The sequence below is a fragment of the Lepisma saccharinum genome, chromosome 20 (genome assembly GCF_977018435.1).
Source record: "Lepisma saccharinum chromosome 20, izLepSacc3.1, whole genome shotgun sequence".
Lineage (NCBI taxonomy): Eukaryota > Metazoa > Arthropoda > Insecta > Zygentoma > Lepismatidae > Lepisma > Lepisma saccharinum.
The window spans coordinates 895,509-916,336 of NC_139248.1; the positions used below are offsets into that span (position 1 = coordinate 895,509).

The 20,828-nt window shown below is 42.4% G+C and overlaps 1 protein-coding gene across 1 annotated transcript in view; it reads left to right on the forward strand.

Moving 5' to 3' along the window:
• The window catches only part of LOC146003616 (suppressor of lurcher protein 1-like), a 445,888-nt gene that overhangs the window by 69,736 nt on the left and 355,324 nt on the right, over positions 1-20,828 (forward strand). Inside the window, exons 2-3 of the mRNA XM_083141931.1 lie at positions 928-1,000; positions 19,963-20,032. Of these exons, the coding sequence (XP_082998057.1) occupies positions 977-1,000; positions 19,963-20,032 (94 nt within the window). The 5' untranslated portion in view covers positions 928-976. The remainder of the gene's footprint in view (positions 1-927; positions 1,001-19,962; positions 20,033-20,828) is intronic.

Here is a 20,828-nt window from a genome sequence, read left to right on the forward strand (position 1 = left end):
ATTCCAAAATTGAAAAATTACACATGCTTATAATTGCTTGTTGAGCATTCACGTAAACCTTCATGTCGTTTGCTTCGCTGCCATATACATATTCTCAATAGTTCAATAAAGCCACGAAACTATCTTTAATATCTAGACAGCAACGAAAAACACCTACTCACTCGCTCACCCGAGGTGGGAGATCATTCAACCAGTTACAGGGTGACGTGTGGTCAGCACGACGAACTCCCATTCGTTGTTGTGGATTTCCATGACCGGGTTACGAGACTCATTCTCAGCTCCCGAATTTCCTCACGACGGCGGGTCCCATACGCAGGCCGAATTCTCGGGAGAAAAGTTGCCACGCTTCCCCCAGGAGACTCAAACCTGTGTCCCGTAGCCGCAGCCCAAAGCATGTCGCCTAAGATCACAGGGCCACGGTGCGGACATTATTCTGATATTATTATTGTATATAATACAACCACTGAATGCCTCGCTAATATTCAAAACGTATCATGTATGTGTAACTTATGCAACAGCGAGAGCCGTTCTAACGCAAAGACCTATTTCGGAAACCCGCCCGCCCACCCGCCCGCCCTAGGCTGCTTCCGGAACGAGGTGGCACGGCTCATTTGCCTAATCGCAAGGAATTATCCGTAGCCACTTGTACGGTGTAATCAGAGCGAGACAATAAGAAGCAGGGGTCATTAGAAGCGGGTCTTCAGTCCCACGCAAATGAGGGGCAGGCCACTTCAAGATGATGCGAAATTAATATGGTGAAGTCGGTTCTGTTGGAAACTTTTAAGTCAACTTCCATTTCAACGACACAGCACTAAATACAGATAGCGTAGCTGTTTCGTTATCAATTTAAGGGTTCATAACTACTTATCATGTTAATCTCAAGCTAAATCTTAAACAAATGGCTAACACAGAATTCTTTGCTTTCAGAATGAAGAGGAGAATCATGGAATTTGAATCTGTGCGATGACGTCATATTATGAGCGTTAATAATGTGATGGAGGTAAGTTTAATGTGTTATTTATGGTTAAATTTTCAAACTTTGTAGTGTTATTCGAACGAGGTTGAAACAGTCACGTAGGTGTGTGCACTTTTTCTCCTCACGTAGGTTGTAAGGTTTTTGCAACCCAAGAATGTATTTCTCTTTAGTTGCCATTGGTTACAAATAAATATTGTTGTGATGTCATCAGGATATGGTTTTATACGAGAGCCTTTGAGATGTAATGTGTGACCCTTTCTCAAGGGATCCCAATGTCAATTCTAATTCCATGTCGTACACCCTAGACTGTATTTTGCAGACTAGAGAGGCTCTGGCGTGGTTGATTGATTTATTTCACTTCGCTTTTCTGCCACATGTGTTGAATCGCGATGATGAGGGTGAGGAATGATAAAAAGAAATTTATGAAGGGACACTCGCAAAGAAAATCCATGCCCTGGCCACAACGAAAGGTGTACCGGACAATAATTATGGGACAGAGGGAGTATTTACACTGTACATTAATGGTTATAAAATGTACATGTAATGTAATGTCACTCATGACGTTCATGTCCTCTGTTCTGGATCCCAGAACATATATCATATCACATATTTTTCTTGAATTTGAATTTGAATTAAATTTTTTTGGGTGGGTCAGCACTAAGGCTATTTTGCACCCGTCACACTATACGGTGTCCAGCCCCTTATCGTAACAAAAATAAAATCGTGTCTCAAAACTAAAATTTCCTTACCTTGGTTAAAAGCTGAGGCTAAAAAGGGCGCTGAGTACAAATAAGGACAAAACACAGGACGACACAGAATTATACTGGCCATGGGGCCAGTCGCCAGAGCCTCGTTAGTTTGCAGTTCAGGGTGTACAAAATACAAGATACCTTGAGTGTGGCGCCGAGTACGTGAGGTTGTGCCGCCGGTATTCCGCGACGCGACCCCTCGTAGGATTGGAAATCGGTCGAGTCCGCTCCGCCACTGGACATCACCGTGTGCGTAAATGTGTGCTCTTCCCATATCCAAAGTTTGATGTAATTCGGCCCACTGGGCACGGAGTTACAGAAGAAAGTTCCCCGAAAATTTAGTGAAAGTGCCACCTTATGGGTAAAGTGGTAAAAAAAATGTGCATCTTGTGGTGAAAAAAACACTTCCAGTGACCCCCCCCCCCCCAGAGCCGTTTTACCTCTGAGACCGCACCCGCCCCAAAGAGGAGATTTCAGTGAACGTATAGACACCTCAACCGACGCAATCGGGTGAGTACAAACTTTTCTACATAGGTTAAACCTCCCCCATGCTATCCTTATGCAAGGATTAGGCTTAAAAGGACTAAAAGTGCATTCTGTGTCTACCACCCGATAACTCGAGAACTAGCCCTTGCTAAGGGGCGGGACTTATACCCCCGAAGAGCCCCATCCTTCCCCCGAGCACCGAGACCATTACCCCCCCTTCAAGTGAAAAACAGACTCTACCACCCCCTTCAGAGTGACGGCATGTGTTGCAGTTAAATCGCTGTAGCGGTGGGACGTGGACACGGGCGACGACCCAGGCTTGACACGTCCTGTCTTCAAGGGATGTGACGTGGTGATACACGTTTGATGTTGTGATCGGTTGACGTTTCGCAGCGCGTGTCAAACAATAACAAACTCCACGTGCGCTCTTGGCGGGAAAGCTGTCTTGTGTTCTCCGCGAGTGATACGCTGTTTTGTAACGCAACGAAGTGCAGTGTGAAGGATGGCTCCCACGGGGCCCACCCCTAAGAATACCAATAACCGCCACAGCATGGATTATCCCTCTAAGCAAACAACCGACCCCTTTAGAAGGGGTGGAGGGTTAGCACGCACACCCCCTTCCAAGAGGAAGCACTTGTCGGATAGCCCAGAGCATACAGTTTCGCAGCAGGAAAATCCCGGTCAGACCGCTGCATCCCAACCACACCTAACTCCCACCCCAAACCCCCCAGGAAGCCAAATAAGCACAATTGTATCAGACTCGTCAGAATACAACTTGGGAATGTACCAGAGGCTACATTTAGATATTACTACCGTGATATCGAAAGATAAGAATATTACGGCGGACAAAAAGACGCTGCTACTGGAAATCCTGGCCAAAATGAATCAAGTGCATACAGAAGCCATAGTAGAGTCCCGTTCTTTAAGAACGGCGTGCCGTATTTTGGAAACTAATAATAACCCCCAAACAGTAGCAACTCAACAAAAGCCAACATATGCGCAAACACTGTCCAATCCAGCACAGCAGGGAGAAAAAGCTGCTCAAATACAAAAAATCACCAGCAAAGCAAAACATACCGTATTTATCACAGCGCAAGATAACCAAAAGGTTCGTGATATATGGGATCATTTCACTATGGCAATAAATCCAGTCCGTGAGAGGGTAAAAATCGAAGCTATGCGAACCACCCCAAAAACCCTTATTGTGGAGACCGCCACCAGAGAGGACCTTGAAAAAGTAATGAATAATCAAAACCTCAAATCCAAGAAACTGAATGTAGAACTCCCTAAAAAACGCAACCCGCTGATGATCATTTATGAAATCCCAATCAAAAGAGAAGAGGAGAATATAACAGAGGAATTTTATGCACTGAATGGTATCGAGGAACACTTGAACATGTCTCTAGATGAATTCAAGACCAAATTCAAGTTTCGGTTTAAAACCGGGCCCAGGAACCGACCAGTCTCGCACATAGTATACGAGGTGGATCCCGTAATTAGGAAACTTATCCTAAATATGAATAAGGTACATTTAGCCTATCTGTCCTTGTCAATGAAGGACTACTTAGTCGTCCCGGTTTGCCTCAAGTGCCTGGAATATGGACATGTCGCGAAGCACTGCAAAGGGGAGCAATGCTGTATAATATGTGGAGCTGAGGGACACTCTAGAGAGGAATGCAGAAAGGAGAGGGTAGAAAAATTATGCATACCCTGCATGAGAAGGAAAAGAAAGTGCAACGCCGATATAAAGGATTGCCCTACAATGAAGTTCTTTCAGCAGAGATTAATAGAAAAAACCAATTATGGAATTTAAACAAATAAGAAAGAGAAATAGGAACACCCCTAGCCGCCGACGCCGTAATGCGACAAGAGCGGCGGCATACGCAGTAAGGAAACAGGGTGAACTTCAGGAAATTCTAAAATACCGTTTCACAATAGATCTTCCTCTCCACCTCAATACCTTAATCTCCGGATAACTACTTTATCCCCCCACCCCTCCCCGCAGCAACTTCTCTCTTCATTCCACACTAACGCCGTTACCTACTCACTATAACTGTCAAAAACCCATTCTTAGCACACCGATACCTGGCCTGAAACCATGTGCCTTCATTATTCCCCCTCAGTTATCCATATCCCCCCCGCCATCGCCACTCTCACTTTCTCCCCCTGAATCAGTCCTACTCACACCACCGCACTCACACTCTGCACAATCCTCGCCAGTCTCTTGGTCTTTCTCACACACCCCATTCAGCCCCACCTCATACTTCTCTCATAGCTATGAAGACCCCCAGAATGACCCCTGCCCCAATCTATCGTCTCATTCTCCTTCCCTGATTGACCTAGTCGAACCTCCAAGTCGGTCAAGTCTAAACCCGGAAGCTCCTCCCTTCCATGTACAAACAAAATACTCAAATTTTACCGCACCAGTCATAATGAACCCACCCCGACCAGAACTCAAAGATACCCCAAAAACGAACATCAACCCAGCAATGATATACCGTACATTCGAACTTGATCTACAACTTAGCCGGCTTGAAGAGAGGGATAATTTAATCACTGCGCTGCGTTTGCTGGTTAGATTAAAACATGATAACGGAAAATCCATTACATTCCCTTACCCGGAGGCTGTGGATAAGATGATCCTAAGATGCAGCAACATCCCGGTTAGTCCGGATGAATTGCACGACTTACTAAAACAAACGTTTCACCGAAGGGACCTAAAGCTAGACTTAGAAGAGGTCTACAAAGATTTCGCAAGGGGATATGGAAGAGTTGTCCAGGATGCCACCAAGCCTTGGCCGTCGTGGAGCTCTGTAATAAGACATTAACGAGAAACAAGTTAGGCATACTGCAGGTAAATCTGAATGGAGCGAAACTGGCCACGGAGGAGATTTTCATCTTAGCTAGAACAAACAACGTCGACTTGCTGTTGTTACAAGAACCTTACATTCTAAACGGAAAGGTGATACATGCACCGTTGGACGCTATACTAGCCTATAACCAAAACCAGAATGCCAAAACTGCAATAGTAGCACTAAATAAAAACATAAATATGCTCAAAATAGAACAGTTATCTGATTCACACACAAACTGCGTAGAAATAGGATACAATAAACGAAATTTTACAATCATAAACACCTATTGTCAATATAGTCACAGCATCGACAAATATATAGACCACATCAGAAAAGCCTGCAGGGCCTATTCATACAACAAGATTCTGGTGACTCTAGACAGCAACTCTTCCTCACCCCTCTGGTTTGGCAGGGATATGGATTCCAATGGCGAAAAAATTATGAACCTTCTAGCTGAATTAAACTTAAGTGTAGAAAATCAACCGGGTAACCCACTAACTTACCGGGGTAGAGCGGAGGCGAGCAGTAATATTGATCTAACTCTATCCAACAACCGCATGAGCCCTCTTATAGAGAGATGGAAAGTCCTGGACATGGTAACAACCAGTGACCACAACGTCATTGAGTTTTATGTCAACCTGGAAGGTGCTCCAAAAACCCACACGATGAGACCACCTACCTACAACTGGGCAAAAACGGACAAGACTGCTCTGCTAAACAACATCAATCTGCCAGAATGCTCTAGATCTGCAAATAACGCAAATGATTTGGCAGAATTGCTCACGAAACAGCTTCAAGCAGCCATAGAGGCATCCACGCCTAGGCACGATATGGACAGACCTCCTAAACCATGGTCAAACAAATTGACAAGGCTTAGGAACAACATGCGCAGATCTCGAAAACTATACCAAAAACCAAACATTCCTGACATAAGAGCAACTTATCTAGAAGACTATAGAAGAGCAAAGTCTAAATATGCAATAGAGTTGAAAAGCTTCAAATTGAAAAGGTGGCATAATTTCGTAAATAGATATCTTAATAAGGATAAATGGAGTCTGCCGTATAAAATTATCACGAGCAAAACTAAACAGAGAGAGGTGACAACAACCCTAAAAAGATCTGATGGAACCCTAACCAATAACGCAAGGGAAACCGCGGAACTGATGCTGCATGGACTCCTCCCAGATGATGAAGAACAAACGGACAACGAGGAAAATGCCGCGATAAGGAGGGAACGTGGACGCTATCCTAACAACACTCCCACAGCCCCATTCACATCTGAAGAAATTGTCCGAGAGCTGCCATCAATGAAAAGTAACAAGGCGCCAGGCCCAGACGGCATACCAGCTGGAGTAATCAAGCAAACGCTTCTAAAAACACTACCTTTCATTACAGCCCTCTTCAACCAATGTATTATAGGAAAGGAATTCCCCAGGGCATGGAATGAGGGACGCGTAGTAGTAATCAGGAAGGAAGGAAAAGAAGATGCTGCGAGCTTAAAATCGTACAGCCCCATCTGCCTGCTAAATACTATGGAGAAGCTTTTTGAAAAACTTATAAACAAGCGTCTGCAGGAATTCCTCGCTGGTAGGAAAAAATGACAACCAGTATGGCTTCACAAAGGGTCGTTCTACGGGGGACGCTATAAATAAGCTAAAACAGGTTGTGGAAAAATCAGAAACGAAGCTCGTCGTAATCGTTTTCGCGGACATTAGCGGGGCTTTCGACAATTTGTGGTGGCCCCACCTCTTCTACACCCTCAGGAAAATAAACTGCCCGGTTACACTCCTCAGATTGTTGGAAAATTACTTCAAAGACAGACGAGTTCACCTCGACTTAAATGGAGTAAAGGTATTAAAAATAACTACAAAGGGCTGTCCACAGGGCTCGGTATTGGGCCCGCATCTATGGAATGTAAACCTTGAACTCTGTCTTCGAGCGCTAGAAAATGACGAAAACATTGACCAAGTTATTGCTTATGCCGATGATGTAGCGGTGGTGTGTTCGGGCAACTCGAGAGCTCAAATCGAGAATAAAGCAAATCAAGCATTGAGAACTTTGGCAGAGTGGTGCAGAGGCGCAAAATTAGAACTCTCGTCATCTAAGACGAAATACCTTATTGCCAAAGGACATCTAAGTCATAAGAGGAATCCTAGCATTAAAATATCTGGCTCAACAGTGAAAAGGACAAAATAATTTGAATACTTGGGTGTGACACTGGAGGAAGGGATGAGATTTGGGGCTCACATTCGCAAAATTACCCAAAAAGGCGAAAATACCATGAGCAAGTTAACGAGACTGGCAGCCCAAAACTATAATCTGCCACCAGGCATCATGGATACATACATAAAGTCCATATATGAACAGATTACCACATATGCGTCCTCGGTCTGGGTGGGTGGACTAAAAAATAAGAAGAATGTTAGGGTACTTCGATCCTCACAAAGGAGAATACTCCTGAGAGTGACGGGAGCATTTGGCACGACCTCCACAGAGGCGCTCCTTGCCGTAACTGGTAACATACCACTAGATAAGGAAGTGAGATGGCGAGCAGCCAAATACCAGTTCAGGAAAGGAGATGAACAGGAATTGACGAAATGTGTTGGAATCTACCTCCCTACCCTACACGATATAAGAGCAAGATTGACAAATGAATGGCAAATGGAGTGGGAAACTGCTGAGAATGGAAGAAGAGTATATAGCTTTGTGCAAAACATCAGATACAATAAACTAGCCAGCAATCAATATTCAAGAGGACTCGTACATCTTCTGACGGGCCATGGCCCATATGGTACACATCTCTGCCGAATAGGCAGCAGACCCACACCTGCGTGCAGCGCATGTGGTGTGATAAGAGATACGCCAGAACACAAAGTCTTCTTCTGCCAGGCAGCTGGTGAAGAGATCAAACGACTAAGACGGGAACTACCAACCACTGACATCAAAACACTCTTATGTCCTCAGCAGTTGGACAAGCTTAGAGCCCTGGCGAACGCAGTATCATTAGAAGAACAAAGAAAATTTAATACTCGGCTCCAAAATCCCCAACCGGAAGCGCCCATCCCGGCAAGACACAATGAAGAAGTAAGGAATATCAGGTTTCAACCGGCAAGGAATTCACACACCAGGAATGTGCCTCCCGCACCGTCTCGGCTGGACGAACAGGAGGCAGAAGGAGACGAAGTGTAAGAAGTGGAGGAAGCTCCGGAAAATGCTTCTAGAAGAAGATTCTTCGCTGTCTTACTGGGAAGGCAGGAAGCTGAGGAGCGTAGGAGAATTCGTCCAATCAGAATGCCTGGTGAGAAACATAAAGACTACCTTATAAGGGTGGCTGCATCCAGAACATCAAACATCTAAATTAATCCTCTAACTCATATAAATATCCTCATTAGACGCAAACAAAACACACATCTTTAAATTGGCATGCTAAAGTGCACTTTACACATTTTATCCCTGCACTGGTACTCCAGTGTCTTATATTTCAGTTTCATATTTATCACCATATATCTACACTTTCAGCACCATGTTTTCACTACGCTAGAACTCCAGTGTTTAAAATATTTTTCTTCTTCTTCTTTTTTATTATGTTCTTTTAAATTTTTATATCTATTATTATCTCATATATAATTTTTATCTCAAAGCATTAAGAAACCACACATACCCGTTCTAAGGAAACTCGCGCGCGCTATAATCACTCTTTACCAACTCCAAATCCCAAACTCTTGTACAGATGGGGGCTGGACACCGGCAGAGGAACACCTAGCCTCTGGGGTGGAGCATTCTTTGACAACAATAATTGCAAAACGTAAAAATAAATGGTATTAAACCAAGAGCTCACCCGCTTTCGGTTGCCGGCTCCTGATGCAAGATGCATCAATAAACAATATTATATAATGTATAGGGCGTGCGAGCTCCAAAAACTTCTCACTCATAGATCCTGGAGCCCGGGATCCGGTACATGCTAGATCACCACACATTACAGCATATCACCTAAAATTGTAATACAAACAATATGTAACGGAAGATACTTATTCACGTGGAAAAATGTATAGCATTGTACTGTCTACAAATGTAATGTAATGTAACTCAATTTATTAACTATGTTATTTAATCTTGTATTGTTTTCTTTTTATTTTCAGTCTTATGTATCTGCAATTATCAATAAAATAGTAGTGCACAACGATAACGGGGGAACCGTAATTCGAGCAAAAGACGTCCCAGTTTATTGCAGAGGCACTGGGACAAGCGTATGCCCTCGAATGCATACGGGTGGAGGTTTGGTTGTATTCGGGGGTTCCCCCCCTTATTAGTCCAGGGTGTAGTACCATATCACATAATGTATTTGTATACTCCAATTATGTTATATATATATTCCTTTGTATAGCATTGTAATTTATTATTATACTTATTATTAAATGCAATCAAATTGAAATAAATAGAGAAAATAAAGTCGAAGGGAACCGTTAATTTCGGAGCAACTGACGTCCTGGTATATTCTTAGAAACCAGGACAATAAGCGCAGACCCTCGAATGTATGCGGGTGTAGGTGAGCTTACTTCGGGGGTTCCCCTTATTAAAAGAAATACAGACAATAGTTTTAACTTGATGCCACTTGACTCGTATTCAGATGCTAAGACTTCTAAGATCGGCTGACAGGCAGGCAATAAGGGAAGAGCAAATAGAAATATTCAGCGCAATGGTATAGACGTGTTGAAGTTCCGGCCCAAACCTGTCCAGTGACCAGTGCGATGAGAAATGCTTGGAGAAGACTAAGACGAATGTTAGGATTAGAAAACATGATCCAGAGTCAAGTGGTCTATCTCTGACAGGAGAGCATCCCTTCAGCGTAAGCCACTGACTTTCAAATCACATTGCGAGGTAAGGTAAAGATAAAGGTGCCCCTTTGAATTTTGAATGTCCAGACATGCCACGAAGGCATTTGGGGCGATCTGGAGATAGAGCTTCACATATTCTTGGTCTCTACCATAGTTGGAATGATGTTATCAGCATCACTCCCGGCACCGCCTTTACCCCCATCCCACATCGATACGAGGTTGGGTGGGCCTCAGAGCCGTGCAGAAACAGAGAAATGACTGGTATAATTCATGGTCCAGATCACCTGCTCCGGAATTCAAAACCGGATCTTCCGCGTGGTAGCCAGATGCTATACCATTTTTTTTAGGAATACCCCTAAGCGGTAACATCCCCCGTTCCCCACTTTTCGCCTTTGTCAATTGTTACTAAATTCTGTTTTATCATTGCGGACAAACACAAACATCCATGTCCTAACTGCATTGGCGTGCCCAAGAGGGGGTTGGTGGGGGGTTATAACCCCCTCTTGGCCCAGGATTCCTAAAAAAAAAAGAACATCAATGGCATAGAAAAATGGCAAAATGAGGCTGACGACTAAAAAAGTACACGCAAACCCCTTCCTTTCGAAAATCCTGGGCACGCCACTGCCTAACCGGGATTCTAACCCGGGATCCCTAGCGTCGTAGCGTCCGACCACTCGCCACGGAGGCCGACACACTAACTGGGCTACCTCGGCCCCTTACAGTGCAAGGGAATGTGAAATCCGTAAGGGATTCCCTTATCCGCAGCTTCTGCAAAGATTGATGCTTGTGTAAACCCAATCTATCCAAGAAGACGACGAATTTTTATTCGCCCCTTCGTGGATTGTTAGCTTCGAAGCTATTCAGCAGGCCTGGACACATTTACGGCGCTTTCAATTTATGAGCCCCTCTCCCCTCCCCCTCTTTCCAACAAAGGATCCCCTCCCCTCTCCCGATGCCTTCTTTCGTCGCCACAGATAATGAATTCCTTCATTCAACATAATTTCCTTCCTTCCTGAATTATTCTGGCACTTGTTTTGACTCCTCTTGTACACCGAAGACCATCAATTCCGCGGACGCTGGTTGGTATTCATCCGCGGGACTACATTTTTAGCGCTTTCAAAGAAGGATCCTTTTGGCTCCGGAACTCGCGAATCCATTAAAATGGAAATTTTGGTGGATTCCTTCTCGTTTCCAGGGACACCATCCGGCCTCCCGCCCTGAAATGAACCGGAAACTGAAGAGAAGCTCCGGGCTCTGGTTTCCGGTCGGCTTGGTCTTTCAAGTGGCCACCCATCCATCATTCCCGAATGTATGTGGCCTCGTGTTCTACAAGGGGGAACACTCTTATGCTTGTCCGGATCTCGGCCTCACCTTACTAATATGCCACCAAGATATCTGGCGCCAGAAAAATATGGGAACGAAGGGTCCTCCAGCACCACGGTGCTTGCCCCCTGCGATTTTAGGTGTGACCTTGCATCTTCCCTTGACACAGTGTTACTCATTGTACTTTTTCCTTTTCTTTTACGCTATGCCACTATTCTCTGCTACTTGAACCATACGCCCGCGCACAGAGGGAACAGTTGCATCCTCCAATACAAGGTGGGGCAGCGTTCACAGCGTAATTTGAGTAGGAAATGACGATGATGCTGTCAACAGTGTGAGGCTGGCAACAATGTCGTTATACTGTGCCTGAATTGCTACTTGCAGTAGACTGTGATTCTGTTGTTATTTGGTCTTATTCTGTGCAGTGTGGTGGGTTTCTTGCAACGGAGCTTTCCACAGGAGTTAATTTCCCGTTCTCATGGCCAACTCGGTCCCCGGATTTAACCTCTCCGAACTTCTTTTTGTAGGATCGCATCCGAGATGTCGTTATCAGTATCCCGACAAACATGTTAGAATGATTGCCCCCCCCCTCATGGCGGAGTGGTTATCACATCGCGCTACGACGCCAGGGGTCTCGGGTTCGAATCCTGGCCTGGTCATGGATGCTTGCGAGTATCCATTCATCAATTTCATCATATCATCGCTCATCTCCATCTTCGCAAATTAGCCAAATGTGCCACAATAAGCGATGTAAAATAAAGCAAATCAATAAATCAATCATTCATGTTAGAACGATTCATGGACAGCGCCCGACGCCGCTTGGAAGAATGTGTGGCGCGCCGTGGCACTCGTTGGTCACATTCAAACATGACCTACTAAATGGCATTTCTTTCTGTACAATTAGGCACTAAGGTCATTCAATACTTTCTTCCGCATATAATTGCGACTTTAAATTACGCTCTGAATGCTGTCCCACCCTGCATTTGTGTTGCGTTGAGGTTTGTGTCAGTAGCATAGTGGGGATGTTTTAAACTCTTGTACCAACTGAACGAAGACTAAGGTATTTTGAAGACTGCACAAGTCTATGTTGGCTTAAGTTGAACTTAGTTAAGTTCACTTTATGCACAAATAGATTAATCTAGAATTGACCTTCAGCTTAAAGTGGGATCCGAACCACCATGTCACTCCAGAAGTTCATATTGGACAAACAGCGATTCACATTTTTCCATGTTTATTCAATTCGCAAGCTCCCGTGTTCGAATCCAGGCCTCCACATTGATATTCCTTGTGATTGTTCTTTCATCAGTTTCATCACTCATCTTTGCAATTAGCCGAAAGTGGCAGAAAGACGAAGTGAAATGAACAAATTAATCAATTCGCAGGCGTGAATGTAGTGAAGGTTTTAGTTTAACAAGAGCCGTCAATTTTGCTTAGATTCGGGTTTACTTGGAGTAAATTCTACAATATTTGTTCGATATATTTTGCATTTGAGTCACCATGAACGAGAAAAAAAACTTGGCGGTAATTTTTCAATATGGCGCCCAACAGCCCCCCTCCATATGAAAATATCGTTGCCAAATGTAGTGCTGGTGTTGAGGGCAATCTAAAAGGTATGGTCCTCCAGTTCCACAGAGATGAAGTCAAACGAGTTTCTGGCCCATCTAGTAATATGCACACATACATGCATTAACGTTCAAAGCGTTATGAAGTACCAGCACTGCCGCCTGGTGAGCAAGTGTTGATTTATAGCAACACATTTAAGATCTTAAGTCAGTTGGTTTCCTCTCGATCACAAAAATAAATTTGGGAGACACCATTTAAGAAAAGGTGAGCTCTTGAACAATGCATTCTCTTCAAGAAAAGAGTCTGCTTGGAAAGAAAAGACTGAAAATTCATCCATTTTAAAGTGTTACTACGAGAGAGGGACCGAAAGTTTCATTTACATCATAAATTCTTTGTCAATATTCCTCCTGTCCTTTCTGCTATCTTTCGCCTAACGACCATTTATTCGAAGAAGAACGCTTTCGCTGATGCGGAAGGAGGAGATGATGAGTGGAGGGAAAAAGGCTTAGAATCCTTTGGCTCTGGTTCTTCCCACTAAAGTACGATGTAAGAAGATTTCTCCAGATTTTTCTTCCTCCCCTTTCCTCCCCCTCCCACGTGGACCGGTCTAATGGAGGAGAGAGAGAGAGGAGGAGAAGATTTGGATGCTTTTCGAGACGTTCTCGGACACATCCAGCCGTATGGCACTAATGGAAGCATCCGATGATCCAGAGACTGTTGGGGAAAAATTGAGATTCGAGATAGCTACGAAGATGAAATATGGATTATGCAGAGGATGCTGGGGAAATGTTTACTTGGGATGTTTTCCGGCCACTCTTTCATTCATGAGCGTAGGTTTTTGCAAGTTATAAGAGTACAGGATGATTTCGCTTTGCTCTCTCGGGGAAACGTGTGAAAGGTTAACGGAAAACTATGTATAAACAGTTTGGTGTTCGCCTCATTTCTTAGTAGGGAAATTACTTTGCCTGTTTGTGGTCTTTAGTGGCACGTAGGTTGTACTTACGGTGTTGAGTTAACTTCAAAATACTAGGTCATTCAAATATGACCGGGACTGATTTTTTTAAACTAAATCCTTTATTGTGAAATACTTGTTTGCACATGTCATCCTTCAAAATACTCCCCTTCAGAGTACATGCATTTTTTCCCAACGTTCTGGGATCATCTTAATGTCCATATCATAAAAGTTTTTTGGTTGGCTGCGTATCCACTCCCGAACACTGCCGATGACGGCGTTGTTATCCACAAACCGCATGCCTTAAAAGTCTGATTTAAGCCTTTCAAACAGGTAGAAATCACTTGGGACCAAATCGGGATTGTATGGCGGGTGAGGCAAAAGGCCCCATTTCAATTTGCTGAGGGTTGACATAGTTGTGTTGCCTGTATGAGGCCGTGCATTGTTTGCAAGGAAGGCTACCCGCTTTCCACCTCTCTTCCGCTTGGATCGGATCTTTTCCTTCACTTTTGTTGTCAGGAGTTCTGAGTAATATGTTGCATTGACTGTTCCGGCATCTACAGGGTGGCTCAAAAAGTCACTTAACACCCCCGGTACAAGGCCCCTTCAGCGCGCAATATGGAAATGGCGATGACCAATCGTTATCAGGCCAAGAGGGAACCACATTGACGCCACCCACGTGGTCGGCGGCCAGCTTGATGTCCGCCATATTGAATTCAACTTCAGAATTTTAAATGGGAAGGGTGTGATATGATATATCAAATCAGGCTAAAATTTCACGAGAAATGCAATGGTGAAGGTTTTTTCGACGTATCTTTAACCAGTAAAAAGTTATGACTGAATTCTTGTACCAATTTGCTCCTTTTTGAGGTGTTAGAAAAATGCCTTCAAATTTGTTTAGCGCATCGGTAATGCATCGAGATCAAAGTGACGTCTAGGGAGAGATGTTTGCATGCCATTGCACAAGATTTTAATCGGATACATTTATGAAGAGCTGCGCATTATGAATGGTTGTCGCGAACAATTACAGTGTGATGCTTTCATTAAATGAAAAGTCCTTCACAGTGACAAGGCTAATGTTTATGTTCATAAGGAAGTTCATAAACAGAATATTCAATACTTTTTATCTGATAACCCATTTTCGACAGATCAAAGCTGAATGGTTAGTGCTGGTAAGTTAATGGTGTGGCGTGCTGTATGGAACACGATTGGTTAGTCAATTTTCCATCAACGGAACCTTAAATGCTTAGAGCTACTTGGATTTGTTAAATAAACAGGTTTTTTCATCCTTGCTTATGGAAGAAGGTACTTCTTACAGAGGAACACCAGAACACTATGGGAACGTTGTGAAGCAGTTTCTGTCCAAAGTTAGATATCAGATGATAAGGGTCGCATATTTTGTTTATGAACTTCCTTATGAACATAAACATTAGCCTTGTCACTGTGAAGGACTTTTAATTCAATGGAAGCGACACACTGTAAATTGTTCGCGACAACCATTCATAATGCGCAGCTCTTCGTGGATGTATCCGATTAAAATCGTGTGCAATGGCATGCGAACTTCTCTCCCTAGACATCACTTTGGTCTCGATGCATTACCGATGTGCTAAACAAATTTGAAGGCATTTTTCTTACTTACTTACTTACTTCCTCTAATCCCTTTCTGCCATCATAGCGTAGGGTTGGTTGCCTCGATCCATCTCCTCCATTCCTGTCTGTTTCCCATCATTCTCTTCATCATACTTATTGTCTTATTCCTTTCTCTTCCAATCTTTTCCATTCTGTCTTCAAACATTATCCTTGGTCTTCCTTTACCTCTCCTACCTTGCACCTTTACTTCTAGAATTTGCTTTACCTTTTTGTCTTCATTCATTCTGAATACATGTCCCCACCACTTTAGCTGTCTTTTTTCAATTGTTTTCTCTAGCGACTCCTGTTCCACCTCTCTTCTTATTCTTTCATTCCTCACTTTATCTCTCCTAGTCTTATTAACAGCTCTTCTCAGGTATTTCATTTCACTAGCCTGAATTTTACTCAGATGTTTATCTTGAAGTGGTAAACTTTCCATTCCATATGTTAATGTAGGGACCAATACTGATTTGTATAGCTGCATTTTTGTCTTTACTGCCACTTCTTTCTTTCCCATTATTGTTTTACTGAACTGATAATATACTGTATTTGCTTTTCTTTTCCTATTTAGGATTTCTTCATCACACCTACCATCACTTGTTATGATGGTTCCTAAATATTCATATTCATCTACTTCTTCCAAGTTCTCGTTTCCATATCTAATTGCTATTTCATGATCTTTTTCTCCTTTTGCCACCTGCATAACTTTACTTTTCTTGATATTAATCTTCATCCCTTTTCTCGCAAGTTCTTCTCCCCATTCTATTACGCTCCTCTGTAGATTCTCTTCACTACTAGCAATTAAGACTATATCATCAGCATATAGCAGTACTTGCAGTTGTACTACTCTCATATTCCAATATCCTATTTGTACTCTTGGGGTTCTTCTTTTGCAAATTTTAGTTATTTCATCCATTACATTAATGAAAAGTAAAGGACTGAGACTATCTCCCTGTTTAATTCCTTTTCCTATTTGAAATTCCTTAGACTCGTTTCCTTCTATTCTTACTATTCCTTTTACATCCTTATATACACTTCTTATTGCTTTAATAAGTTCCTTAGGTACTTCCTTACTTTCTAATGCCTCCCACAGATATTTTCTAGGTACAGAGTCAAATGCCGCTTTCAAATCTAGAAATGCTAGGTATATTCTTTTATTTTTGTCCAGCATTTTCCCCATCATTGTTCTTAATATAAAAATGTGATCTTGAGTCTGTCTCCCAGGTCTAAATCCAGCTTGTTCCTCTTCAAGTTTTCCCTCTATGATTTTTCTCAGCCTCCTTTCCAATATATTCGTATACATCTTATATACCACTGATGATAGACATATTGCTCTATAATTATCACATTCCTTATTACTCCCTTTCTTGTGTACTGGCACAATTATGTTCCTTTTCCACTCTTCTGGTATAGTCTTAGTTCTCCATACTTCCCTTAATATATTCAGTAGTATTTCAGCCATTCTTGGTCCTCCATATTTTATAAGTTCTGGTGCTATTCCATCCCATCCTGCTGCTTTCCCAATTCGTATCCGTTTAATTACTTCTCTCACTTCATTCTCTGTTATCATCATATCTTCTTCTACATGCTCCTCCTCTTCTCTGTTTCTTATTCTCTCATCCTCCTCCTGTTCCTGTTCCTGCTCCTCATCTTGTTCTTGCTCATTTGTCCTATCCTTGAACTTTTCTTCATAGTATTTTCTCCATTCCTCCATCACATTCTCCCTTCCTATGACTAATACATTTTCCTTATTTCTTATAGCTCTTGCTGCTTTTCCCCATTTTCCTTTCAGACTTTTGACCATATTCCAGAACTGCTTTCTATGCTCTACAAAACTTTCTTCAATATCATTTCCAAACTTCTCCCATGATTTTCGCTTTGCCTCCTCTACAGCCAATTTACTCTCATTTCTTTTTTGCACATATATTAACCTATGTTCCTCTGATCTTAATTCTAGGTAATTCTTCCATGCTTTCTTTTTCTCTTTCACTTTCCTCTTTACTTCATCCGTCCACCAATTAGTTCTTTTCCTTTTTGTATTCACCCTAACTTTGCCACATACTTCAATTGCTGCATACAGTATCACTTCCTTAAATTTTTCCCACATACTGTCAATTTCCATTTCTCTTATTTCCAATTCATTCAACCTTTCTTCTACTAATTCCTTATACTGTTTTCTCTTCTCTTCCTTAGCCAGCTGCTTTACTTGTATCTTTTCAAACTTCCTATCTCTTTCTCTATTATTCCTCTTAAATCTTGTTATAGCTATTAGCAGTCTGTGGTCAGTACTCAATTCAGCACCTCGAATTACCTTTACATCCATAAAGGCATATCGAAGTGCTCTTGCGTAAATTATGTAGTCTATTATACTCTTTGCCTCCCTTCCCTCAGCTTCATAAGTGATTTTATGAATTTTCTTATGCTGGAAAAAGGAGTTTCCTTGTAGCAATTGGTTCTCTACACAGAATTCTATTAATCTTTGTCCATTTTCATTTGTCACACTTTCCCCTCCATATGGTCCCATACAACCATGTGACCTTATCCTATTGTTTCCAGTTCTACCATTAAGATCTCCCATCAATATTACCTTCCTATTCTCTTCATTCTCTTTATTCACTACTCTTTGTAATTGAGTATAGAAAACTTCTTTCTCCAATATGTCCTGATCATTTGTCGGGGCATAAACTTGTATTATTGTTATTCTTTCTTCCATTTCCAGTCTAACTACTATTATCCTTGAATTTACTGGTTCCCATGATTCCACCCTTTCTTCCATTTGCTCATTAACTATTATTCCAACTCCCTCCTTAGCTCTTCTTCCTCTACCTACTCCAGCATATCTCAGCACATATCCTCTTTCAAGGCCCATTATACCACTGCCTTTCTTCCTTACTTCACTTAGTCCTAGTACTGCTAGTTTATACTTTTCCATTTCTCCTACAATCTCCACTTCTTTTCCATTAATTGTTTTAATATTCCAAGTTCCAATTCGGATATTCCATTTCCTTGCTTGTCGTCTTCTACTAAATCCATCCTTTCCGAGGCTACCTTTATTTCTCTGAATCCGCTAGTTTTAGTCTGGTGTGGGGGATTAGCCCAACGACCAAAGGCATTTTTCTAACACCTCAAAAAGGAGCAAATTGGTACAAGAATTCAGTCATAACTTTTTACTGGTTAAAGATACGTTTAAAAAACCTTCACCATTGCATTTCTCGTGAAATTCTAGCCTGATTTGATATATCATATCACCCTTTTTCCATTTAAAATTCTGAAGTTGTATTCAAGATGGCGGACATCAAGCTGGCCGCCGACCACGTGGGTGGCGTCAATTTGGTTCCCCCTTGGCCTGGCAACGATTGGTCATGACCATTTCCATGTTGCACGCTGCAGTGGCCTTGTACCGAGGGTGTTAAGTGACTTTTTGTACCACCCTGTATAAGAGTGTCTACATGGCTAACTCCGTGCCAGTCCCAAAAAAACGTTGCCATCACTTTTCCTACCGAACGGTCCTCCGCGCTTCCTTAGGTCTGGGAGAACCGATATGCCGCCACTCACGTGATGACTGCTGTGACTCATTCTCCACGCGTTCTCTTCCCTCTCTGAAGTACTTACACCACTCAAACACACGGGTTCGTGAGACACACTCTTCCCCGTACTGTTGTTTGAGTCTCTGCAAAATTTCAGATGGCTGGACGCTTTCCCCCACGAAAAATTTGATCACAATGCGTTGTTCCACGCTCCGCGGCACCTTCTGTTTGCTCATCACTATAGCAACACTCAGACACGACTGAGCAGGGTGTAACCTGCGCGGGAGGGAGGGTGAAGGTTTTGGGTCTATTCTTCCAAGGACGCACAACTGCTGTGCATGACAGGTTCTTTGAAAAAAAAATATTCCCCGTCATATTTGAATAACCTAGTATATTCAGCACATGATCGTACGTAGGTTCTACTTATGGTGTCGAGCTAACTTTATAAGATATTCACCACATGATCATGCACATTAGGATTTGGACCTAAAAGGGGTGGGGAGACAGGTGAGGGGAGAATTTTACATAATATAGAACTGCATAATTTGTATTAATGTCCAAATATTATTAGAAAAATTAAATCAAGACGACTTAGGTGGGCAGGCCATGTGGCACGAATGGGAGAGGAAAGAAGAGTTGTTTAGAAGCCTGACGGTAGGAGGGATAACGTTCAGATGGACCTAAAGGAAATCGGTAAAGATGGAAAAGATTGGATTGATCTTACCCAGGATAGGGACGGATGGAAGGCTTGTGCTGCTGCAGCTATAAACCTTCGAGTTTAAGAAGGCTAGGGAGTTAGTTGATTACTTGATCATGCACTGTTTATTCCTCAACATATCCCTCACGAGCCAGAGACTATGAATCTTGTAATCCCTGGTATTTCGGGACAAATCGGGATCACGAGATTACATTCTCGAGCATATACTGAGAAGAATAAATGAAAGATTTGTGCAGAATAATGACAATGAACAAGACTCAGCTTATATGCATGATAGAATAGACCGAAGGCAGAAAGTGTATAGTATATGAATGAATGGTCCGTAACATCTTATGTTCTTTCCTTCCAGATGATTCTTCTGCTTCTTTTGCTCCTGCTTCAATCGATAGTGACGAAATATGGCCAGGCCGTAAACCCAGGTAAGATAACGCTCCGTGTATATTTCTATCACTCCAAAGGCATTCTCAGACACAACTGGATACATCTCATTTATAAGTAGAGTGTGTTTTCTTTGAATTTGGCTCTCAGTACATATTGAGGTAGTTCGTCACCTTAGCGGTAGATGGCTTATGTGGCGATTCTGGTTTCACAACATTCTGTTGACTGTTCATGGAAACTTAATCCGTTCCATGGCCTGATCTTAGCTGTAATAGTCTTCTATATCCTACTTTTGGCTATTAAAATGTAACTAAAATACAAATTGCAATCGTCAAGAATGAAAACAGTAACAACAGTAACAGGTGAGAAGTTGCACCCCCCCCCTCGCCGAACAACCCTGAAAGCACTCGACAAAGGAAAGGTAGTTAAATGGAATGTTACCCCAAATACACCTTTTAGGTGCTGTGATATTTAGGAACATTTTAATGATTTTTTCTGGCTGAAGTTTCGTATGAGATGTCTTTCTAAACATAAACACCCTGCATTTAATATAAGCGATATATACAAATATGTAATATTAATTATGTCGACTTTAAGTTGGTAGTACAAATATATTTACAAGAACAACAACAATAACGTTTTGTCTAAAACAACTTCCTATTTCCTTCCATTACTACTGTTCATTCTCCACCTTCTTTTTACGAAACAAGAAGATAAGACTTCTTTCGTCGTCCTCACGGGAACACTCAACTACTCTTCTTGAGAGAGGAACGACAGCAATGCAAAGGACAGTCTACAGATGATCTTCAACTTGGCAAGTCAGATGCTGTTGCCTTA